The sequence below is a fragment of the Rissa tridactyla genome, chromosome 10, assembly GCF_028500815.1.
Source record: "Rissa tridactyla isolate bRisTri1 chromosome 10, bRisTri1.patW.cur.20221130, whole genome shotgun sequence".
In the NCBI taxonomy this organism is placed as follows: Eukaryota; Metazoa; Chordata; class Aves; order Charadriiformes; family Laridae; genus Rissa; species Rissa tridactyla.
Genome location: NC_071475.1, coordinates 2,398,760 through 2,418,030, shown reverse-complemented (window position 1 = coordinate 2,418,030; position 19,271 = coordinate 2,398,760). Strand labels below are relative to the sequence as shown.

Sequence of the window (19,271 nt, the reverse complement as noted above, 5' to 3'; positions counted from 1 at the left end):
GAATTCTGGCCCCAGTGACATTATTCGCAAGTAACTTCAGTGGGATCAGAATTCTCTTCCCTGTTTTTGATATATTGAGGAACTGAAGGAAAAAATAGCAGGTTAGAAAGAGTGATTGGTAGCAATTTGATTTATTTATTTTTATTGTTCTATGAACGTCAAAACTTCATTATGCTGCTAATGAAGAGCAGACCACTGGCTCCAAAACTTTGCAGATTTCTAGAAGTATTTTATAATGGCCAGAGCATGTCTTGTGCTTTAATTGAAGGATGTCACAATTACGCTCGGTAATTTTGTTTTCTAAACAAAACACTTCAAAGCACAAAACAGAAATCCTAAGCTAATAAATCCCAGTTGCCCTTACGACATGTCAGGTACATAAAAACGTCTGCCTCCTGGAACAGTGCATTTTAAAGCTCAAACATTTTGAAAGTGGATTTATACTCTTAAATTCAGTAATGATAAAACCAACTTTATTTTTCTTAGTGTTAATCTGGTACTCGAGGATAAGAAGATGAGTTTTTAATTCATGTTTTCTAAAATTTTCATAAATATGAAGGCTTATCATATTTTGTTATCTTATTTTGATAGCTGTTCAGAGCATAGCTTAGTTATCTCTCAAGACATGCAATTATTTGATTTCAGTATGTGGCTGACCTGAGGGCATTACAGAAACGCATACAGGAGGCTGATGAAACAGTAGCTCTTATTAATAAAGAAGAGACTCTGCTCGAATGGCAATTGAGTGACTTCCCACTCCTGAACAACTTAAAAGTTGAGATTGAACCATATCAGAAACTCTTTCATCTCATACTGAAATGGGAACGAGCAGAAAAAAGGTAATTCAGCTCTTGAAGCTAAATGAGGGGAGAGCGGCAAAAATGCACATGCTGGTTTTGTTCATGTTAGATATAGAATATGGATTTGTTCTTCTGTAAACATTTATTTATTATTAGCAATCCAAGTATAATAGTAATATAACTTACGTATCAGGCTTATTATTTTTAATTTGGTTAGAAAATATGTCAGTTTGTTTGTTTATGTAAAAAAATAAACACTTCCATGTACAAAACAGAAATCTGCAGCTAATAAATCCCAGTTGCCCTTATGATATGTCAGGTACATAAAAATGTGTATGACTGCGTACACTCAATTGTAATGCAAATTAGTATATCGCATACTAGTTTCTAACTGTATTAGGCATACTGGTAAAGCCTAGAAAACAAACTCTGTGAAAGAAATGTATTAGAAAGAAAAAAATTTGGTTAGTTATGAGCTGCTTTGTATACCAGAAAAGGAAGAAGTTCAATTAGAAAACTCACAATCTGTACGTAATGAAAACCATTTTTAACATAACGGCTGTCCAAAATGCCATGTAGATGTGCTCAAATGATTACATTGCTATCTGGTGGCTAGATCCTATAGGAAAATCTGTAGTATGTCTGAGTCTAAATTGAGATTGTTTACCAGTTCCTGCACTCTTTGGACGTTATAATGTGATATGGCTAGAAAGTATGGATTTTTTTTGAAAATACCTTTTGAAAAGGCGTAGTATATTTTGATCTCTGTCCAGAGCTTAACTTAAATATTTCTGTATCCATGCAGTTACTTGGTTTCAGCGTGTGACTGACTTGAGAGAATTGCACAAATAGAGGAGTGTGATCAAGCCACCTTTCGTTGTGCATTAGCATTTTGCATAGAATGAAAATAGTTGGAAACAAGAGCTTTGCTGTCATTTAACTATTTATCTCTAATTATTTATACTATTTATAAACTAATTAACTATTTATAAACTAATTATTTAACTCATTTAACTATTAATCCACATCTGCTTTGGTTACAAAACAAAGCGTTAATTATTTGTGGACTATTTGTTACTCTGTTTTCTAACTTTGTGGGTTTTCTCAGATGGATGGATGGTACCTTTTTGGAACTAAATGGGGAAAGCATGGAGGCTGAGGTTGATGAGTTTTTTAGAGAGGTATATAAAGCATCAAGACCATTCCAACAAAAGCACAAGAAAATTCAACAGGAGCGGAAAAAGACCTCACAACACAGAACTGCAGAGGAGAAAACAGAAGAAGAAACAAAGGCAAATCCAACTCTTACAATGTGTTCTTCAGTTCTGGAGCAGATTAAGGACTTTAAGGTAAGAATAAGTGAGGGATATTAATATTTGATGCTGAGGGACAAATGCTAAATTCAGCACTCAGTATAGGTAGATGATGCAGTGTCAGAGACTTACTGTTACAGAGAGTGCACACTCTGAATCACCATTTACAGTTTATATTGTCCCATTGATTTTAATAAAATTTTATTTTGGATATCTTTGTAGTTTTAGGAATGTGAATTGTTAAAGAGTGGACACATACAGGAGAAAAGTAATTTTTGGATGCAGAGAAACATTTAAGGATGTAGTTGGGAATTTTGAAACGGGACTACATGTTATGTTAATGGAAGCCAAATTTAACATAACGTAGCTGAAAAATTGTTCGTTTTCTCTTTTCTGCTAAGACCGTGCTTAATAGTTTTATATTTCTTCATCAATAATGTGGTAGGTTGACCCTGGCTGGATACCAGGTGCCCACCAAAGCCTCTCGATCACTTCCCTCCTTAGCTGGACAGGGGAGAGATAATGTAACAAAAGGCTTGTGGGTCAAGATAAGGATAATTCCTTGTCCCACAGAAGACAATCCTCCACAGAATTCTCCAATGTGAGTCCTTCCCATGGGCTGCAGTTCTTCACAAACTGCTCCAGCATGCATCTCTTCCACTCGGTGCAGCCCTTCAGGAACAGACTCCTCAAGCATGGGTCCCCCATGGAGTCCCAAGTCCTGCCAGCAAACCTGCTCCGGCATGGGCTGCTCTTGCCACGGGTTTACAGGTGGGCCTCCCACGGGTTCACAGCATCCATCTGCTTCAGTGTGGGGTCCTCCAAGAGCTGCAGGTGGAAATCTGCTCCATCGTTAACTTTCATGGGCTGCAGGGAGACAGCCTGCCTCGCGAAGGTCTTCACCACAGGCTGCAGGGGAATCTCTGCTCCAGTGCCTGCAGCACCTCTTCCTGCTCCTTCTTCACTGACTGTGGTGTCTGCAGAGTTGTTTCTCTCACATATTCTCATTCCTCTCTCCAGCTGCAATTGCTGTTGCACAGTAACTTTATCACAGAGGTACTACAACCATCACTGGTGGTCTTGGCCTTGGCCAGCGGTGGGTCCATCTTGGAGCCAGCTGGCATTGGCCTGATTGGACATGGGGGAAGCTTCTAGCAGCTTCTCACAGAAGCCACCTCTGTAGCCCCCCCAGTACCAAAATCTTGCCATGCAAACCCAATACAAGTAACTTACTACAATTGTTTAGAAACTGAATGGATAACTGAGTGGATCCATCTGCACTTTTCAGAACATATTTGCATGTCATCAGCTGCTGCAGCAGAATTTTAAATGCCCATCAAAGATGATTAAAAAGTTAAGAAACAATGCACAACACAATTTTTACCTTATAAATGTTTTTCCTCAATTAGGAGAATATTCCCACTGTGACTATCTTTTGTAACCCTGGCATGAGAACTCGTCATTGGGAGCAGATGTCAAATATAGTAGGATATGACTTAACACCAGACTCTGGAACTACCCTGAGAAAAGTTTTAAAGCAGAATCTAGCTCCTTATTTGGAAGAGTTTGAAGCTATAAGCGTAGGTGCAAGCAAGGTAAGCATAGAGATTTGATGGTGACAAATACAACGTCAGGTCTCTTAGTGATGGCTTTTATGGCTTACTAGAATTTTTTGTCTTTGCCCTTATGCAACAAAAGAGATTTGTTGGTGAGAATTTGGCCCATTAGAAGATAGCAGTGGGTGCGTGAACGTTTGTATCTCATGTTACATTGTTAGTATTTCCTGAGTGTACTGCTTTCTGTGCACTAGAAAATGATATCCTAAGAAGAATAATAACAAGAAGTTAATTTATGCTGTTACAGCAAAATATCTTATTTAGCTAGATAAGTTTTTATGTTGAATTAGTGAGCTGGAAAAAAATAACACAGTGACTAAAATAAACTATTTTCTTTTTAAACTGTAGGAATTTTCCTTAGAGAAAGCAATGCATGCCATGATGGAAACCTGGGGTTCAATTTCCTTCAATACAAGTGTGTATCGTGAGAGTGGTGTTCATATTCTGTCTGCGGTGGATGAGATTCAAGCTATTCTTGATGATCAGATTGTGAAAACTCAGACAATGAGAGGATCACCTTTCATTAAACCATTTGACAAAGAAATCAGGGTACGACAAGTACTTTTTTTAAAAAATATCATTTTTATTTGCAGGATAACTATAATGCAAGAGTCTACCAATTGTGTTACAGCTTTATTGTTTAACTTGTTAATGAAGTGCTTTCATTGATTTTTTTTTTTTTTTTTTTTCAGCAAGGTTCTTTTGGGTTCATGTAAGTCCTACTTGCTTTCCGTGTTGGAATTCAACTGCAACCAAGAGAACATGATTATATTTTTGTATATTTTGCAAAATCACTATTTCTGTTAGTGTCTTTAACCTTGCTGCTTAATAACTGGAAATTATGTTATTATTATTATTATTAATAAGAACATTTAGTGATGTAGTCCTTGAGCTTTGGACTCAAATTTTGAACTATGATGTTTTCTTCTGGGCAAGGAAACTTCTTGAGGGTGGGGAAAAGGTTTTTTTAATCAGACCTCAGAACAACGATGGGATCGCTTTACACCTGCTTTGTATTTTCAGGGCTAGAGTAGTCTTTCTGGTGCTAACACCATGACTGTTGACAGGAGAGGAGCTGGTGAAATTGCTTTGCAGTTGCCCTCCCTAGTTCTTTGTTGGTTTGTGTAGGAAATCTTCAGGCTCAAGCAGGCTCAGTGAAGACAGGTAGCATTTACCCTTTACAGGCATCCTCCCCAGCCTCTGCCAGAGGTATCTGCTATTCCCCACTTTAGGGACAGGATACTGGGCTGGCTGGATCTCTCCTGTGATCTTGCTTGGCCTTTCTGGTATTCTTGTGTCTCTGCTGCAATTCAGCTGCAAACCAAGAGCTCCTTGCTGTGGGGAGATGAAATAGAATTTGTCACTGGTAGCCTCCTGGGTATTGCTTAATGGGTAAGTTGTTAAAAGCTCATAGCAGTGAAGTGGTCACTGCATTTTTGGAAATTAATTTCCAGGTAAGTTAAACTTTTTGAACTTTGAACTTTGGCTATCTGTATATGTGGAAGAACCCAAATACTGATTAATATTTTTTTTTTCCCCTCTTATTTTGTTTACCGCTAGATATTTTTGTTTTCTCCTTGGAAACTTCAGTACCACAGTGTCTACTTTTCCTGAATTTATTCTCTCTAACATAATTTGTTTGGAAATATTAAGGTAACATTCCTTTAATATTTATTAAGGAATGGGAAAATTGCTTAATTCAAACTCAGGAGATTATCGATGAATGGCTGAAAGTGCAAGCACAGTGGCTTTATTTGGAACCCATTTTTTCTTCTGAGGATATTATGCAACAGATGCCAGAAGAGGGATGTCTCTTTCAGACTGTGGATAGACATTGGAGAGATATTATGAAGCATTGTGCCAAAGACCCAAAGGTAAGGAAAATATACAGTACTAAAAGTAACTTCTGTTTTCTTTTTTTTTTTCTTTTTTCCCCTCTCTTTTTTCCCCCTCTTTTTTTTTCCCCCCCCTTTTTTTTTTTTCTGTCAGTGCTGTTGCTTTCAGAGTACATACAATGAACTACTGAATCAGTTGTCTAGGCTTTCTTGGAACAGAGCCATGTTGTACATTATTTGAATAACTTCTACTGTTTTGAAGTATCTTATTTATAACTTAAAGTTTGCATGTGTGTGCTGTTACAGGTTCTTGTTGCTACTTCCTTGGTAGAGTTATTGGAGAAGCTTCAGAACTGTAATGAGCTTCTTGACAAAATCCTGAAAGGGCTTAATGCTTATCTTGAGAAAAAACGTCTCTTCTTTCCCCGGTATGATGTGTTTTGGCTACTTAAAAAAGCAAAGATTCTGAATGTTTATTTTGTTGTGAATAAGGTCAGCTTTTAAAGTAGCTTGATAATACAGTTGGCTTTTTCTTTTTTTCTAAAATATTTTTAGCTTCTTTTTCTTGTCTAATGATGAAATGTTGGAGATCCTGTCAGAGACTAAGGATCCTCTCAGAGTTCAGCCTCACTTGAAGAAGTGTTTTGAAGGCATTGCTAAGCTACATTTCCTTCCCAATTTGGATATCAAAGCAATGTATAGTTCTGAAGGCGAGCGTGTAGAACTCACTTCAACCATTTCTACTTCTGAAGCTCGAGGTGCAGTGGAGAAGTGGCTAATTCAAGTAGAAGATAATATGCTGAGGAGTATACGTGATGTTATTGCTAGATCAAGAATGGTATGGGTTTTGTAATAATTTAATAACTGTGCCACAAACAGACCTTTCTTTATTTTAAGGCTAACTTGGCTTCCTAAAATTCTTCCTGAACACAAGAGTTGATGAAGTTATGGAGCAAGGACCAAGTTAACATGACTTGCATTTATAGGCCAGTGAGATACGTAAGAACTTAGTTTGAATAAGAATCAGGTCATTTTCCTGTAACACTGGATATAAATTCTTTTAAAAGTTTGGCAGCAATACTGTGTTTATAGCATATATCACCTAATGTAAATAAATTATTTGGGTTCTTTTATTTAATTACAAGTTAGAAATACAACACTTGTAATAAGTTTGTTCCCTCCTAAAAGAAAATCATTAGCCAGAAAGTGTTTCTTTGTATGAAGTTAGCAAGTTGTGAATATTTACATAATATGGAAAGATAATTGCAAGAATCTTTAAAATTATTTGATAACAAATTGCAAATCTAAGGGGAAAAGAGCATTTAAAAGTTTGTTTGGACTTTTAAAATAGGAAAATAATATTTTTTAGCAAAGAATATTGATAGATTCACATTATATGCTTCTGTATTACGTTGTGATACATATGCACTGACGCTGTATTTAACTCTTTCAGGCATATCTAGTGACTGAGAGAAAAAGATGGGTTCTGGAGTGGCCTGGACAAGTAGTATTGTGTGTCTCTCAAATGTTCTGGACAAGTGAGGTACATGAAGTTCTGTGCAGTGGACCACAGGTACTTTGTAATGCATAATCTTTTTAAAAAATATTTATTAATTTCTTTGTTTCAGCTAATGTATTTTGCTTAATCAAATATATTTCTACAATCAAAATAAAATTTGGAAAAGGATCAGCACATGAGTTTGATATACATGAATTTATGTACAGTGATTTGTACCTTTGATTCAGGTACTTTAATATTCTTGTTTAGAGCAAGCATAGAATAAAACAGCTTTGCAACATAAATGTATAACTGTGAATGAGAGACCAGTTGATGCAAAAACATGACAGTGTAAAAGAATGGCTTAATAAGGAATCTCTATTAAGACATTTAGTCAACATGAAGAAGGCTGGAACACTTACAGCAGTCTTATAACCCGTTTCATAATTACCTTTTTTCTCCTAGGGTTTAAAGGATTATTATGATAAACTTCAGCTTCAACTTAATGATATTGTAGAGCTGGTAAGAGGAAAACTGTCAAAGCAAACAAGGACTACACTGGGTGCCTTGGTTACTATTGATGTTCATGCTAGAGATGTCCTCATGGAAATGATTGAAAGTGGTAATTACCTTTTAAAACATTTTTCTTCGCATGTGTCTTAATACATAGTTAATTAAAAATAGTTAACCAATCTGATTTTGTTGCCTAAACAACAACAGTATTAAGATATGTATGTGAGTATTCAGATGTGAGCATCAACATTAATAATTTCAAAGCTGTTTTAAATTCAAACCTAATAGAAAATCCAGTTATCCAGAACATCTTTTATGATTGCTTTTAATTCTGTGTTCATCAGGTGTGCAGAGTGAAACAGACTTTCAGTGGCTTGCACAACTACGGTATTATTGGGAATTTGAGGATGTTCGTGTCTGCATCATTAATTGCAATGTAAAATATGCCTATGAATACCTTGGAAACTCATCACGCCTTGTCATTACTCCTCTTACAGACAGGTGTTACCGCACCTTGGTATGATCTTCCACTAGTGCTACTAAAAACTGTATTTACTGTAGTATAGTATTTCTTACACTATTCACTACAGCCATACTTTTAGGGCTTGCGGTTGCTGTTGGACTCTGGTATTTCTGTTAAAATGCAGTTTTCAAAGACTGTCATTTCTGTATTGAATATTGAACATGAAGGTGACTTATAACAACAGATCTGGACAGCCCACCAACTTGATTGAAACGTTAGTAGATTCTTCTGCTATGGATGTGTTTTTTAAAACATAAACAGAGAAAACACCCAATATTTTTATTGCTGTCTAGATTACGAGAAGACAAAATCCTTTTCTGATGTTCTGTGGATGATAAATAAAGTGGAGGAGGATCACTTGTAAGCGTATTGTTCCTAAGACTAGTACAACAGTTTGGCAACTTTTTAGTATCCCTGCTCTTGTTAGAGGTGTTTATTATTGTATTGATCTATCCTCAGTTAACCTGACAACTGAAAGTTACTAAAGTCATCTCAGGTTATCACTTTTTTGACTATCATTTACTGCAGTTTATTTGGCTGGAGCATGATGTCAAGTTTTACTAGGCGCCCGTCCTCCTCCTCTTTTAAGGTGGTAATTTTCAGGGTGTGGAGACTTAATCACAAACTCTGTAGGGTGCAAGAAAGAAAAGACTGAAAAGACCTGACTGATGCATCTGAAGAAATTTTTTTTGCCCTCTTTGTAGCTTAAATTTTTAAGGTATGGTTGTAGCTGATGCTTGATACCTGTTTGTCAAAACATCAAGGTACATTGGTGTGAGAGGGTGATGCAGCTGGTAGTCTGTTTGGTTTTTAGGGTCACAGACCCTGAATCTCGGAGCAAAGCAGTTGGAAGCCTGGCACTCTGGCAAATGGAAGTCTCATCCTTTGCCCGCCAAAGTCTTCATACAGTGTTCCCAGTGCTTGTCAATATAGATGGGGCCTTGTAACTGTGCATTGGAAGCCAAATACATCTCAGTTTTGGTTTAGTCTGCAACTTTATTTTTTTCTGTCAGATTTTCCTCCTACTTCAATGGAATATAGGAGAGAATATGGAATGGTCAGTGGAATATACATGCAACAAAGGGGGACAGTGTGGGGAAGAAAAAGAAAAGTATATAAAAGGAGAAACAGAGATAGAAAAGAATAGCAGCCAAGTAATTGCATCAAATTTAATTTGAAGAAAGAACTGAAAGATTGGGTCTAAGGAAGTTTGAGTAACTCATCATGGTCATGATGATGATGAACTAAACTCTCCATTAGGGTCAAAATTCAATTCTCTTGTATATATTTCCAAGCTGTAAGTAAATTTCAGATTATGTTTTAATTAATATAACCATAATTTTTATGTTGGATACAATGATTGTATCGAACTATCCAGTGCAATTTAATGTAACATTTCCATTCAGAATAACTTAATATTAATGTAGTACTAATAATTTCCATAAACTATTTCTGTTTCTTAGATTGGAGCCTTTTATTTAAACCTCGGTGGTGCCCCAGAGGGTCCAGCAGGGACAGGTAAAACAGAGACCACCAAAGATTTGGCTAAAGCTCTTGCTGTTCAGTGTGTTGTCTTCAACTGCTCTGATGGCCTTGATTACCTGGCAATGGGAAAGGTAAGTAGAAAATAAATGTGTTTTGTATTTTGTTTTTTTAGGATGAAAATTGTAGGGTCTCTACTTTGCAGAGACAGTTAAATAAATGTGGCATCTGTGGTCTGCTACCCTTGGATGCTATGTACCGGTCTCTACATATGTTTAATTTTCTGTGCTTTCCGAAATCCTTTCAAGTTGCTAATTAAAACATGAAAGAAACAAGAGTTCACAGGATCAGGATCTTCTGATTTAGCTTTCTTTAGAATCAAGAAAAGACTTTGTTCTCCAGTACATCACTGATCTTTGCTCTAAACAGGCATAGATATTATTATCATAATTGTATCTTTCATGTAATTAAACTTCCAACATGATACTTTTAGTTTCTTTTGTATTTTCTAAGATTCTGTTAGCAATATTATTGTTATCTTTCTTCATTTGCAGTTTTTCAAGGGTTTGGCTTCATCAGGTGCATGGGCGTGTTTTGATGAATTCAATCGCATTGAACTGGAAGTACTGTCTGTTGTGGCACAGCAGATCCTTTGCATCCAGAGAGCCATACAGATAAAGCTAGAAACATTTATTTTCGAAGGAACTGAACTGAAGCTTAACCCCAACTGTTTTGTAGCTATTACTATGAATCCAGGTTATGCAGGACGTTCTGAACTTCCAGATAATCTAAAGGTAAAATAATAAAATACATGCTTCTGCTTAAGAGTGCGTTATTCAAAAAAAAATGAGGGATACGTGTATTGCTGGTATTAATTCAGATTGTACCACCTGGAATATAAACATATACTTGTCACACGATTTATACATACTAATTTATACATACTCCCCACCTACCCCCCCATTACTGTGTTCTTCTTGAAGGAATTTGAAATATTTTTTTTATTTTCTTGTGTCTGTTAGTGTTTTTCATTATTATTTTTCCAGGCCAAAGGATATAATGCTGTAGCAAGTAAACTGGCAAGTGTCAGGCTGTTGGGTAGATTAAAGATTCGGATGCTAGCTTTTTTAAGATGGAGGGGTACGTAGGAAAAAATGCTTTAAGTATTTTTACATTGCATTTATTGTAGTCCTATTTAAAAGAGGTGTTAGCAAACTACACAGTACAATGAATTTGCTTAGGTTACCTGATTAAATAAAATCTGTGAGATGATTGTTTTGACTAGATTAGTTGTTTCATTGAGGATGCTTGGCTCTAAGTAATCTGGAGCCTTTTGGAAAAGCATCTGTTTCTTAAGACTCAACATCGCACAGAGCTACTGGGCCAGAGCAAGTTGCCCCAGTGGCAGCTATACCGTGAATGCCAACTTAAAGCAGAGTTAATGCAGCATGAAAAGTATACCAGCTGCAGGTCACATTCTCTCACTTGTCGTGTACAACACCTTCCCTCACTTACTGCTGTGTTGGATGTATCAGTGTGAAGGGATAACTGCATTCTTGAGACAATGATGAGGGAAAAGAGTTGGGAGGGATGCTGTCTTTTCTGCACTGGATTGTACGTTGAGATGGATCTTGATGACAGCTTGCTTACGTTAGCTTCCTATTAAGTCGTAAGCTGCAAACGTTGATAATTCTATTTCATTGGCTCCCAAATGTTCTGCAGGCCACTGCTTTCCAGTGTAACTGTTTTAAATGATCTTCAGCTTACCTAATAATACTAAGCAGTACTTAATTTTAAATGCTGTTACTATTTTCATTTAAAAATGCTGTGATGGGATGAATACTGATCCATCACCTGCAAAAGTTCTGAATTACTTCTCATTCCTCGATTAATTATTTAAAGATATTTATTTGGGTATGTATTTCAGGTTCTTTTCCGAACGGTAGCCATGATGGTTCCTAACTATGCTCTGATAGCAGAAATTTCGCTCTATTCATATGGATTTTTGAATGCAAAGTCATTGTCAGTGAAGATAGTAATGACCTACAGGCTTTGTTCAGAACAGCTTTCCTCTCAGTATCACTATGACTATGGCATGCGAGCAGTTAAAGCTGTGTTGGTGGCTGCGGGGAATCTAAAACTGAAATTTCCCACGGAAGATGAAGATATATTGGTGAGTTCCTGAGGGAATAATTCTTAAGGAATTTTACAGATGCATGCAGTTCTGCGTTCTGAAGGCAGTTCCACCATGTCTTGTCACGTCGCTGATCCATGTTTCTTAGTTTGTGAAGTGAAGATAATAAAATACATGCTGCTCTTTCCAGTGCTGTGCTGATGATTGCACAGTTGTGCTTAACTGCTTATCAAAGGCACCATTTAATTAATCTTCATTATGTATTAGATTATTTTAATTGCTGGACAGTTTATTCTGTGTTTTTAATAGTAACATAAAATGTATGTTTGTTTCCTCTAGCTTCTTAGATCCATTAAGGATGTGAACGAGCCCAAATTTTTGTCACATGATATACCTCTCTTCATGGGTATAACTAGTGATTTATTTCCTGGAATCAAGCTTCCCGATGCAGACTACAATGTAAGCACGCTTGTAATTTTTCCTGTGTCTCAATCATTGTGGTTTGTTTTGTGGTGCTTTTCTTTTTTTAACCAAGTATAATTAATACAGTAATTTGTGACCTATTGCAAGATAAGGAAAGTTGCTGAATGTTTGCAATGAAACTTAGTACCAAAGAAAATTCTTGTATCTGTTCTGAGTATAATCCACATCTGAGTTCTCTTACATCCAGAAGGGTTGTGTAAGGCATCCTACAGATTGGAAATTGGCCTGCAGATTTACCAAATTTTAGGGTCTTTTCCTCATTTCTTTCCTAATTCTTGGACATAATTAAGTGAAACTAAGCTTTGTGTTTGTATTTTCTTTTGTTTATTATTTTAATTAACATTAACAAAGCATAGCTCCTTTGTGGGAGGATGGTTGGGAAGAAGATGAGCATGTTGGAAAAGACAAAGTGGATTAACTTTTTAAAAATTTCCAGTAAATACTAGACTCCTGTTAAAATCATATTGTTCCAAAGCACACTGGTTTCCTTATGGTGGTACGCCTTCTCCTCAAGATAAAAATTGTAGTTAACTTCTCTTCTAGCATGTGAAGTACAGAAGTGATTTATTTTTTTTTCCAGTGATGTTTTGTATATTCTGATTATTAGTGTGTTTCAGTTACTAATTAAATTGAAACCCTTCTTGATGAGCACAGACTGTTCTACTGTAGCCCAAGACAGTAATTCACATTGTAGCAATGATAAGATTATGATCTGTTTTGATTTTAGGATTTTCTGGAATGTGCCAGTGAATGTTGCGTTCGACATAATGTCCAACCTGTAAAAACTTTTCTAGAGAAAATGATACAGACATATGAAATGATGATTGTTAGACATGGGTAAGATTCTCATTATTGTTTCACAAGCGGTACTTGTTGTAATTTTGGCTTATACCTTAGTGGCTATTTATATCAAATATAAAAGGTCTTAAGGATGGCAAAATGTTTCTGTTTGTATTGGTACAGTTGATCACCAATACGGCTTTTACATGTCCCAAAGTTCTTGTAAATGTATGTCTGGGGAACTGTACTACCCTTGCTATCAGAAGTAGCCTCACCTGTGTAATGATTTTAGGTGCGGATATCGGTATGGTGAAGACTTAGGTCTGTTTGTATATATTAAAATATTAGTTATCAGCTCTCTGACATTTCATTCTTATTACTGAATAGCAACTGTATGGAGTAAATATATACAATATGATATTAGTCATATGATTGTTAACATTCAGCTCATTAATTAATCTTTTCAGGGTGACGTTGTTATAGTCACATCCCTCTGCTGGGTGACCAACAAAGTGATTTTGAAATGTGGGCAAAGATAGTTTGAATTTTTTTTTTGGGTGTGGGTGTGTGTAGTACATGTTCCTGTTGTTGATATTCTTCCAGAACTTTGTTATAAACTCTGTCTAGACTGAAAATAAACTAGACAGTAATCTTTGATTTATTTGATTCAGCAAATAAATGAACTGGTGTAGTGGTAAACATGTATTTTAGATGCCAGCTTGCGCACAGTGGCTGTGCAATCAGATTTGCGTGTGCAAATAAACTGGTTTTGCCTAAGTGATGTTTCATATATACAAACCAAACTTACTTGCTCCGCTTTTCAAAAATTAGGTGAAAATTATCTTGAAGCATATAAATGATGCTATTGGCCTTTGTGTGTTCTGTAAAAGTCTAAATTGCAAGACAAATTTATTAATAGCATTTTTTTTCTCCATCTAACAGCTTTATGCTGGTAGGGGAATCTTTTTCTGGGAAGACCAAAATTCTACATGTGTTGGCAGATACACTGTCTCTTATGAAAGAGCGTGGTTATGGTGAAGAAGAAAAAGTAATTTTTAGAACTGTGAATCCAAAATCAGTCACTATGGGTCAGCTTTTTGGGCAGTTTGATGCGGTATCCCATGAGGTAATGTATGTTTTAAAATTAGTGTATAGTAATTGCCCATCTTTGTCTGTTTCTTCCTCTCTCACCTGCTGTGGCTTTCATGGGGTTTGTATGAGTGCACTTGTGTTCTACCATGTTCTGGTATCTTCTGATTTCAGGTTAACTCATGGTGTCATTCACGGTTGTTTGCAGGGGAGGAAAGGCAGCTTACAAGGCTCTTGCTTCTGGTTTTTAAGTCCCAATTCCAGACAACATTTCTTCATATGTTCCCTGGACTCCAGACAGTATTTATAGGGCTGTGCTATAAATTAAAATTACTGGTTTGGTTTAAAAAAAAAAAAAAAAAAAAAAAGCAGCAAACATACCAGTATGTGTTCAAGACTAGTAGGAACTAATAATCCTGTCTGTTTTTTCTGCTTTGTAGTGTTTCTAGTGCTTGCTTGCTTCTTTTTTTCCTTCTCCTGTATATGTCAGACCTCCATTATTCTCGATAGTAAGCCGTTGAATTCATAATTTTATGATTTTAAACACAGATGAGAAATTTTAAGTTTTCTTTTAACTAATACTTGAATGGCTTGTTTTAAATTAGTGTACCAAGCATGTATGCAGTTATATAGGTTTAAATATGCAAAAATAAGCAATACCATGCTGAGAGTCATTGTCCTCATATAGTTGCATCCATACTAGAAAATCATACCAAACTTAACTGTATTAATTGCTCTGTCTATTCTTAACCAGTATAATCAAAGTAATGCAAAAACTATCTAGAAAACATGGGTCCCCAAGTGGGAAGCTTAGGTTTGGAAAAGAAACAATATGAAGTGGTGAATGTGAAATAGTGAAACTCAGGGTGGCTCTGGGGACAACCAGGTGCAAGACAGAGCAGAAGCACTTCTAAGTTTCTGTGAATTGAATTGCTGGTCTTCTATTTGTTACAATATTTTTTAAAGTGAAAAACATACTATTTTAAAATTTGCTGATGTTGCATGACCCTCAGTGAAACTGCAAAGTTATGTTCTGCTCTCTGCAGAACGAGAGAAGAATAATTAAAAGAGAGGAATAATGAAAAGGAAATGGAAGGTTTTTCTGTTATGGGCAGTTTAAATTTAATTACGTAGTCTGTGTCTTACTTTTCGTTCCTACGTTCTCCCCCTCTAGTGGACAGATGGTATAATTGCTAATACTTTCAGAGAATTTGCATCATCTGAGACTCCTGAGCGCAAATGGGTTATCTTTGATGGCCCAATTGATACTCTCTGGATAGAAAGCATGAATACAGTTCTGGATGACAACAAAAAGGTATCAGTCAGTGAAAATAAATGCCTAAATAAAAAAATGTGGCATTTTGAAAGTATGCTTCTACATATAAAACCACAAATGCAACAGCAGTGCCTGGCATTTGGAAAGACCAAGTGCAAGGTGGCTTTGGTAACAAGTTGTTAGCTTTTTCGTTGTTGGTTTTTTTTTTTTACATTACTTTATTGGAGTCATAATCACAGAATCGACTCATTGCCGTAAGACATGAAACATATAGTATTTCCTTAATGTCATATTGTCAGTTTGTAACATAAATAATTTAAATTTTTAAAATTACATTTCATTATATTTAATGTAAATCCCACAGTTTCAAAACTTGCACAAACTCAGACACTTACATTTAAAGACATTCCCAAGACACAAAGGGTTACAGTTTCAAAATTAATGACTTCTCAAGTCGAAGTTGTAACCATACAGCACTTTTGAATATAGGCCTTAGTAATATCAAAGTGAATATAAAAATTAGAGACAGCATTTCAAGTTCTGGATGATAGTGTGACAAAGTTACTCAAAATGGATTTTTTCCTTTCTGCTTACTGTCTTTTCTTTATCTTGTCATATGCAAGATGATAGTTACCTGTCATGAACCTACTGGTAGGATGATGTGGAGTACTATGGTTTAAGTGAAGAATTTAGCTAAAGCTAGAAAAAAAATAATTACTGTTCCAAGCAATTAAACGTTTTATGTGGTTGACCTTGCCTCTGTTTATCTTGGTTTTGCTGATTTTCATATAGAACTATAGGTGATTTACAAATAATTTTCTTTTCTAATATTGCTTGTGGTTATTTTTTTCTTTTTAATTTTTAAAGCTTTGTTTGATGAGTGGGGAAATCATCCAAATGTCCCTTCAGATGAGTCTTATTTTTGAAACAATGGATCTTTCCCAGGCATCAGTAAGTTTTGCATTTAATCAAAACAAACCAAAGTTCAATATATTAAATTTATAATAAAATGAGTTTACAATTTTTCCTTAGCCTGCTACAGTCAGTCGTTGCGGCATGATTTATTTGGAACCTTCTCAGCTGGGCTGGAGGCCACTTGTTACCTCTTGGTTGAGTAAACTGCCTGAACCTCTTAACTTAAAGGGACATCAAGGTCTTCTGCAGGGACTATTTGATTGGTTAATACCACCAGCATTAAGACTCCGTCAGAAACAGTGCAAGGTATTTTTTGCCATTTTTTTCCTGCAGTAGCTAGGTGGTCATTTCCATTCTGTTACCTTTGGGAGGGAGGGGCTGTTCTCTCATGACAAGCACGACTAGAATGAATATGCAGCGGCCTCCTGTTGTTTCGGGAAGGGCAATTCTTGGGTCCAATTTGGGAAGTTAAAATGAAAATGTTAGGTAAGACTTGTAGGTTGATCATAGCTTTCACCTTGTTTTTTCAAAAGTAAGGTAAGTATTTAATGTGCTGAGTGGAAAATCTTCCCAAGAGGATTTTGTAGATATTTTTTTTTTTCTTTAATGATGTCGTGTTGATTAGGGAATTACTTTTTTGAAGTGTTAGGGGAAACATACATGTAGTTCTTTGTGAACCCTGTGTGATATAGTTCTTAGGCTTTTCCTCCTGTATTGTTGTAGTTACTTCTGTGGGTTTGGGGATTTTTGTTTGTTTTCCTTTTTAAAATGTATGATTGTAGTGGTCACATAGTAGCTGTGAACATGGCTAACAAGGTAAATGTCTTGATGTTTCAAGGGTAGAGGAGGGCAAATGGTCTTTTGAATAAAAGTCACTGTAAACCTTGCCTTCAAATATTTGTTCAGAATTAATAATCATCTAATTATTTTGGTATTTTAGCTCCAAAAGATAAACCAACTGAACACGTGAAGTATAATACCTATCCTTTTGTATCTTGTAGGAACTGGTACCTACAAGCGATATCAATGTTGTAGTAGCTCTTACCCGGCTTTTTGAAATGTTGATTTGTCAAACTGTGCAAGAAGATCCCACCAACAAAAACATCCGTACATGGATTATGGTTAGTTTTTTTAACCTGTAGAAAAATGTGTATCTGTTTCTGCATATGCCAGTCTTCAAAAATAATTGGACTAATCAGAACAACTTTAATTTGGGATAGGAGACATGTGAAGCAACTTTGCTACCTCCTTGCTCCCTCCCCAAAAACTTTGGAGGTGCCCAAATGAGACACAAGTCTCATACACAAGTAACAAATATGATTAAATGTTTTTCTATTTTTCTAATTAACTGGGATAAATAATGTTTTTGCTAAATGTGCTTTTTAACCAACCAAATAATTAGCCAAAGCGAAGTGTCTTATTTCCTTAAAGGACACAAGTGTTGGTGTAATACTGATAGGCTTGCTTGAGCAAAATTTCCTTGGAGAGAGTTTTCTGAGGGTTGTATTAATTGGATGGTCTGTCTGACCTTATATAACTGTTCTTACGAAAAACTGAAGAAAACAGATTTTAGAAGTATTTATTTAAAATAGAATTAAAAAATTCCTAGATCCTGGTTTGCCATTAGAAAATCCCTGAGACCACATGATTGAACTCTTCTCAGGCTTTGTCAGGTGACATAATGGTTTAGTCACGGGCCTTCATTTTTTTTGTCATATATTTGTATCCTTGAATAAGGTTTTTTGTTTGCTCTGTCTTTAATCGGATTTCTAAATCTCTTTAGACCAGGGCTGTTCAAGGGTAACTTGTAACACCTATCTGCTTAACAGTATTTTTCAGAATTATGTTCGTTAATCAGACTGTACAAGGTTTGTATAATATGTCAACTTTTTAGACAGATGCTTGTCCTTTTGCCCTTTCAGGGCTGCTTTGCTTTTGCCATGATCTGGTCCATTGGTGGAACTTGTGATGGTGACAGCAGGATAATTTTTGATAATTTCTTGAGGGAAACTCTGGCTGGGAAACCTGGAATAAATCCTGTACCGACGAGTGTGGGAAAATGGGAGTGTCCCTTTGAAGAGAAAGGCTTGGTCTATGACTACCTGTATGAGGTATGGTTGACTGCTCCTGCATTGACTGAAGTAGATTCTTACAGTCTGAATGGAAGGAAAATATAGCTAGATGGATATTTTAACTTTACAAAGCTTGTTGGATGTTGTAGAATGCTGGATTAAATCCCGTAGTGCATTTTTCATTTATTTTTATTTTTTTAATACTAACGTGCTGACCAATCTATTTTTTCTAGAAAGTACCAAGATACAGACATCAGTTATATTAGAATGTTGCCACATTATAATTATTCTGTAACTAAAGCTAAGCTGACAGACTCAAATCTGGTTTCTTACAGAAGGAAAGATGTGGACTGTCTAGAAGGAAAGCAGGATATTGAGCCCATAGGCGGTTTGCTTATATTATAATTTTGTTTATAGTATCCATTAGAAATTTAGATTATAATTACACTTTTTAATTTTGTCATGTGTTCTTCTGTTGGGTTTTTGTATGTTTTTGTTTTGTTTGTTTTGGCTGAACAAAATCTTTAAGGACAAAAAGGAATCTAAGCTTAGGTATGTACTTTAACACTTGATTAGTGAGATAAAGCAAACTAAATATATGAACTTTTGAAGCATTTAATTTTAATTAATGTATTAACAATAATTATTTTAATTTTTCAAAAATGAAATAGTCGAGAAAACCTTCCATATGTATAGAAGTAACACCATTTGATTTTTACATCTGTATTTCTTTGTAGCTGAAAGGCAGAGGATGTTGGGTTCATTGGAATGGACTTATTAAAAATATTAATTACAGTGATAAAAATGTGAAGATTCAAGATATTATAGTCCCAACTATGGATACTGTCCGATATACCTATTTGGTAGAGCTATTCATTACCCATGGAAAGTAAGTTAATTCACTTCAGTGCAAACTTCTGAAATACTGGTCATATGTAGAAA

General features: G+C 35.7%; 1 protein-coding gene across 3 annotated transcripts in view; it reads left to right on the top strand.

Moving 5' to 3' along the window:
- DNAH12 (dynein axonemal heavy chain 12) overlaps positions 1-19,271 on the top strand; it is a 72,321-nt gene that overhangs the window by 17,778 nt on the left and 35,272 nt on the right. The window contains exons 16-37 of one of the 3 annotated variants that reach the window (XM_054216022.1): positions 646-839; positions 1,909-2,149; positions 3,523-3,708; positions 4,078-4,278; positions 5,409-5,603; positions 5,871-5,992; positions 6,120-6,402; positions 7,018-7,137; positions 7,528-7,684; positions 7,920-8,092; positions 9,562-9,714; positions 10,135-10,374; positions 11,508-11,753; positions 12,054-12,173; positions 12,925-13,034; positions 13,920-14,103; positions 15,241-15,381; positions 16,210-16,293; positions 16,375-16,563; positions 17,259-17,378; positions 18,180-18,368; positions 19,067-19,218. In XM_054216022.1, coding sequence (XP_054071997.1) covers positions 646-839; positions 1,909-2,149; positions 3,523-3,708; positions 4,078-4,278; positions 5,409-5,603; positions 5,871-5,992; positions 6,120-6,402; positions 7,018-7,137; positions 7,528-7,684; positions 7,920-8,092; positions 9,562-9,714; positions 10,135-10,374; positions 11,508-11,753; positions 12,054-12,173; positions 12,925-13,034; positions 13,920-14,103; positions 15,241-15,381; positions 16,210-16,293; positions 16,375-16,563; positions 17,259-17,378; positions 18,180-18,368; positions 19,067-19,218 — 3,800 coding nt within the window. Of the gene's footprint in view, positions 1-645; positions 840-1,908; positions 2,150-3,522; positions 3,709-4,077; positions 4,441-5,408; positions 5,604-5,870; positions 5,993-6,119; positions 6,403-7,017; positions 7,138-7,527; positions 7,685-7,919; positions 8,093-9,561; positions 9,715-10,134; positions 10,375-11,507; positions 11,754-12,053; positions 12,174-12,924; positions 13,035-13,919; positions 14,104-15,240; positions 15,382-16,209; positions 16,294-16,374; positions 16,564-17,258; positions 17,379-18,179; positions 18,369-19,066; positions 19,219-19,271 lie in introns of those variants that run through there. The other 2 variants (XM_054216023.1, XM_054216024.1) reach the window with 2 other exon arrangements.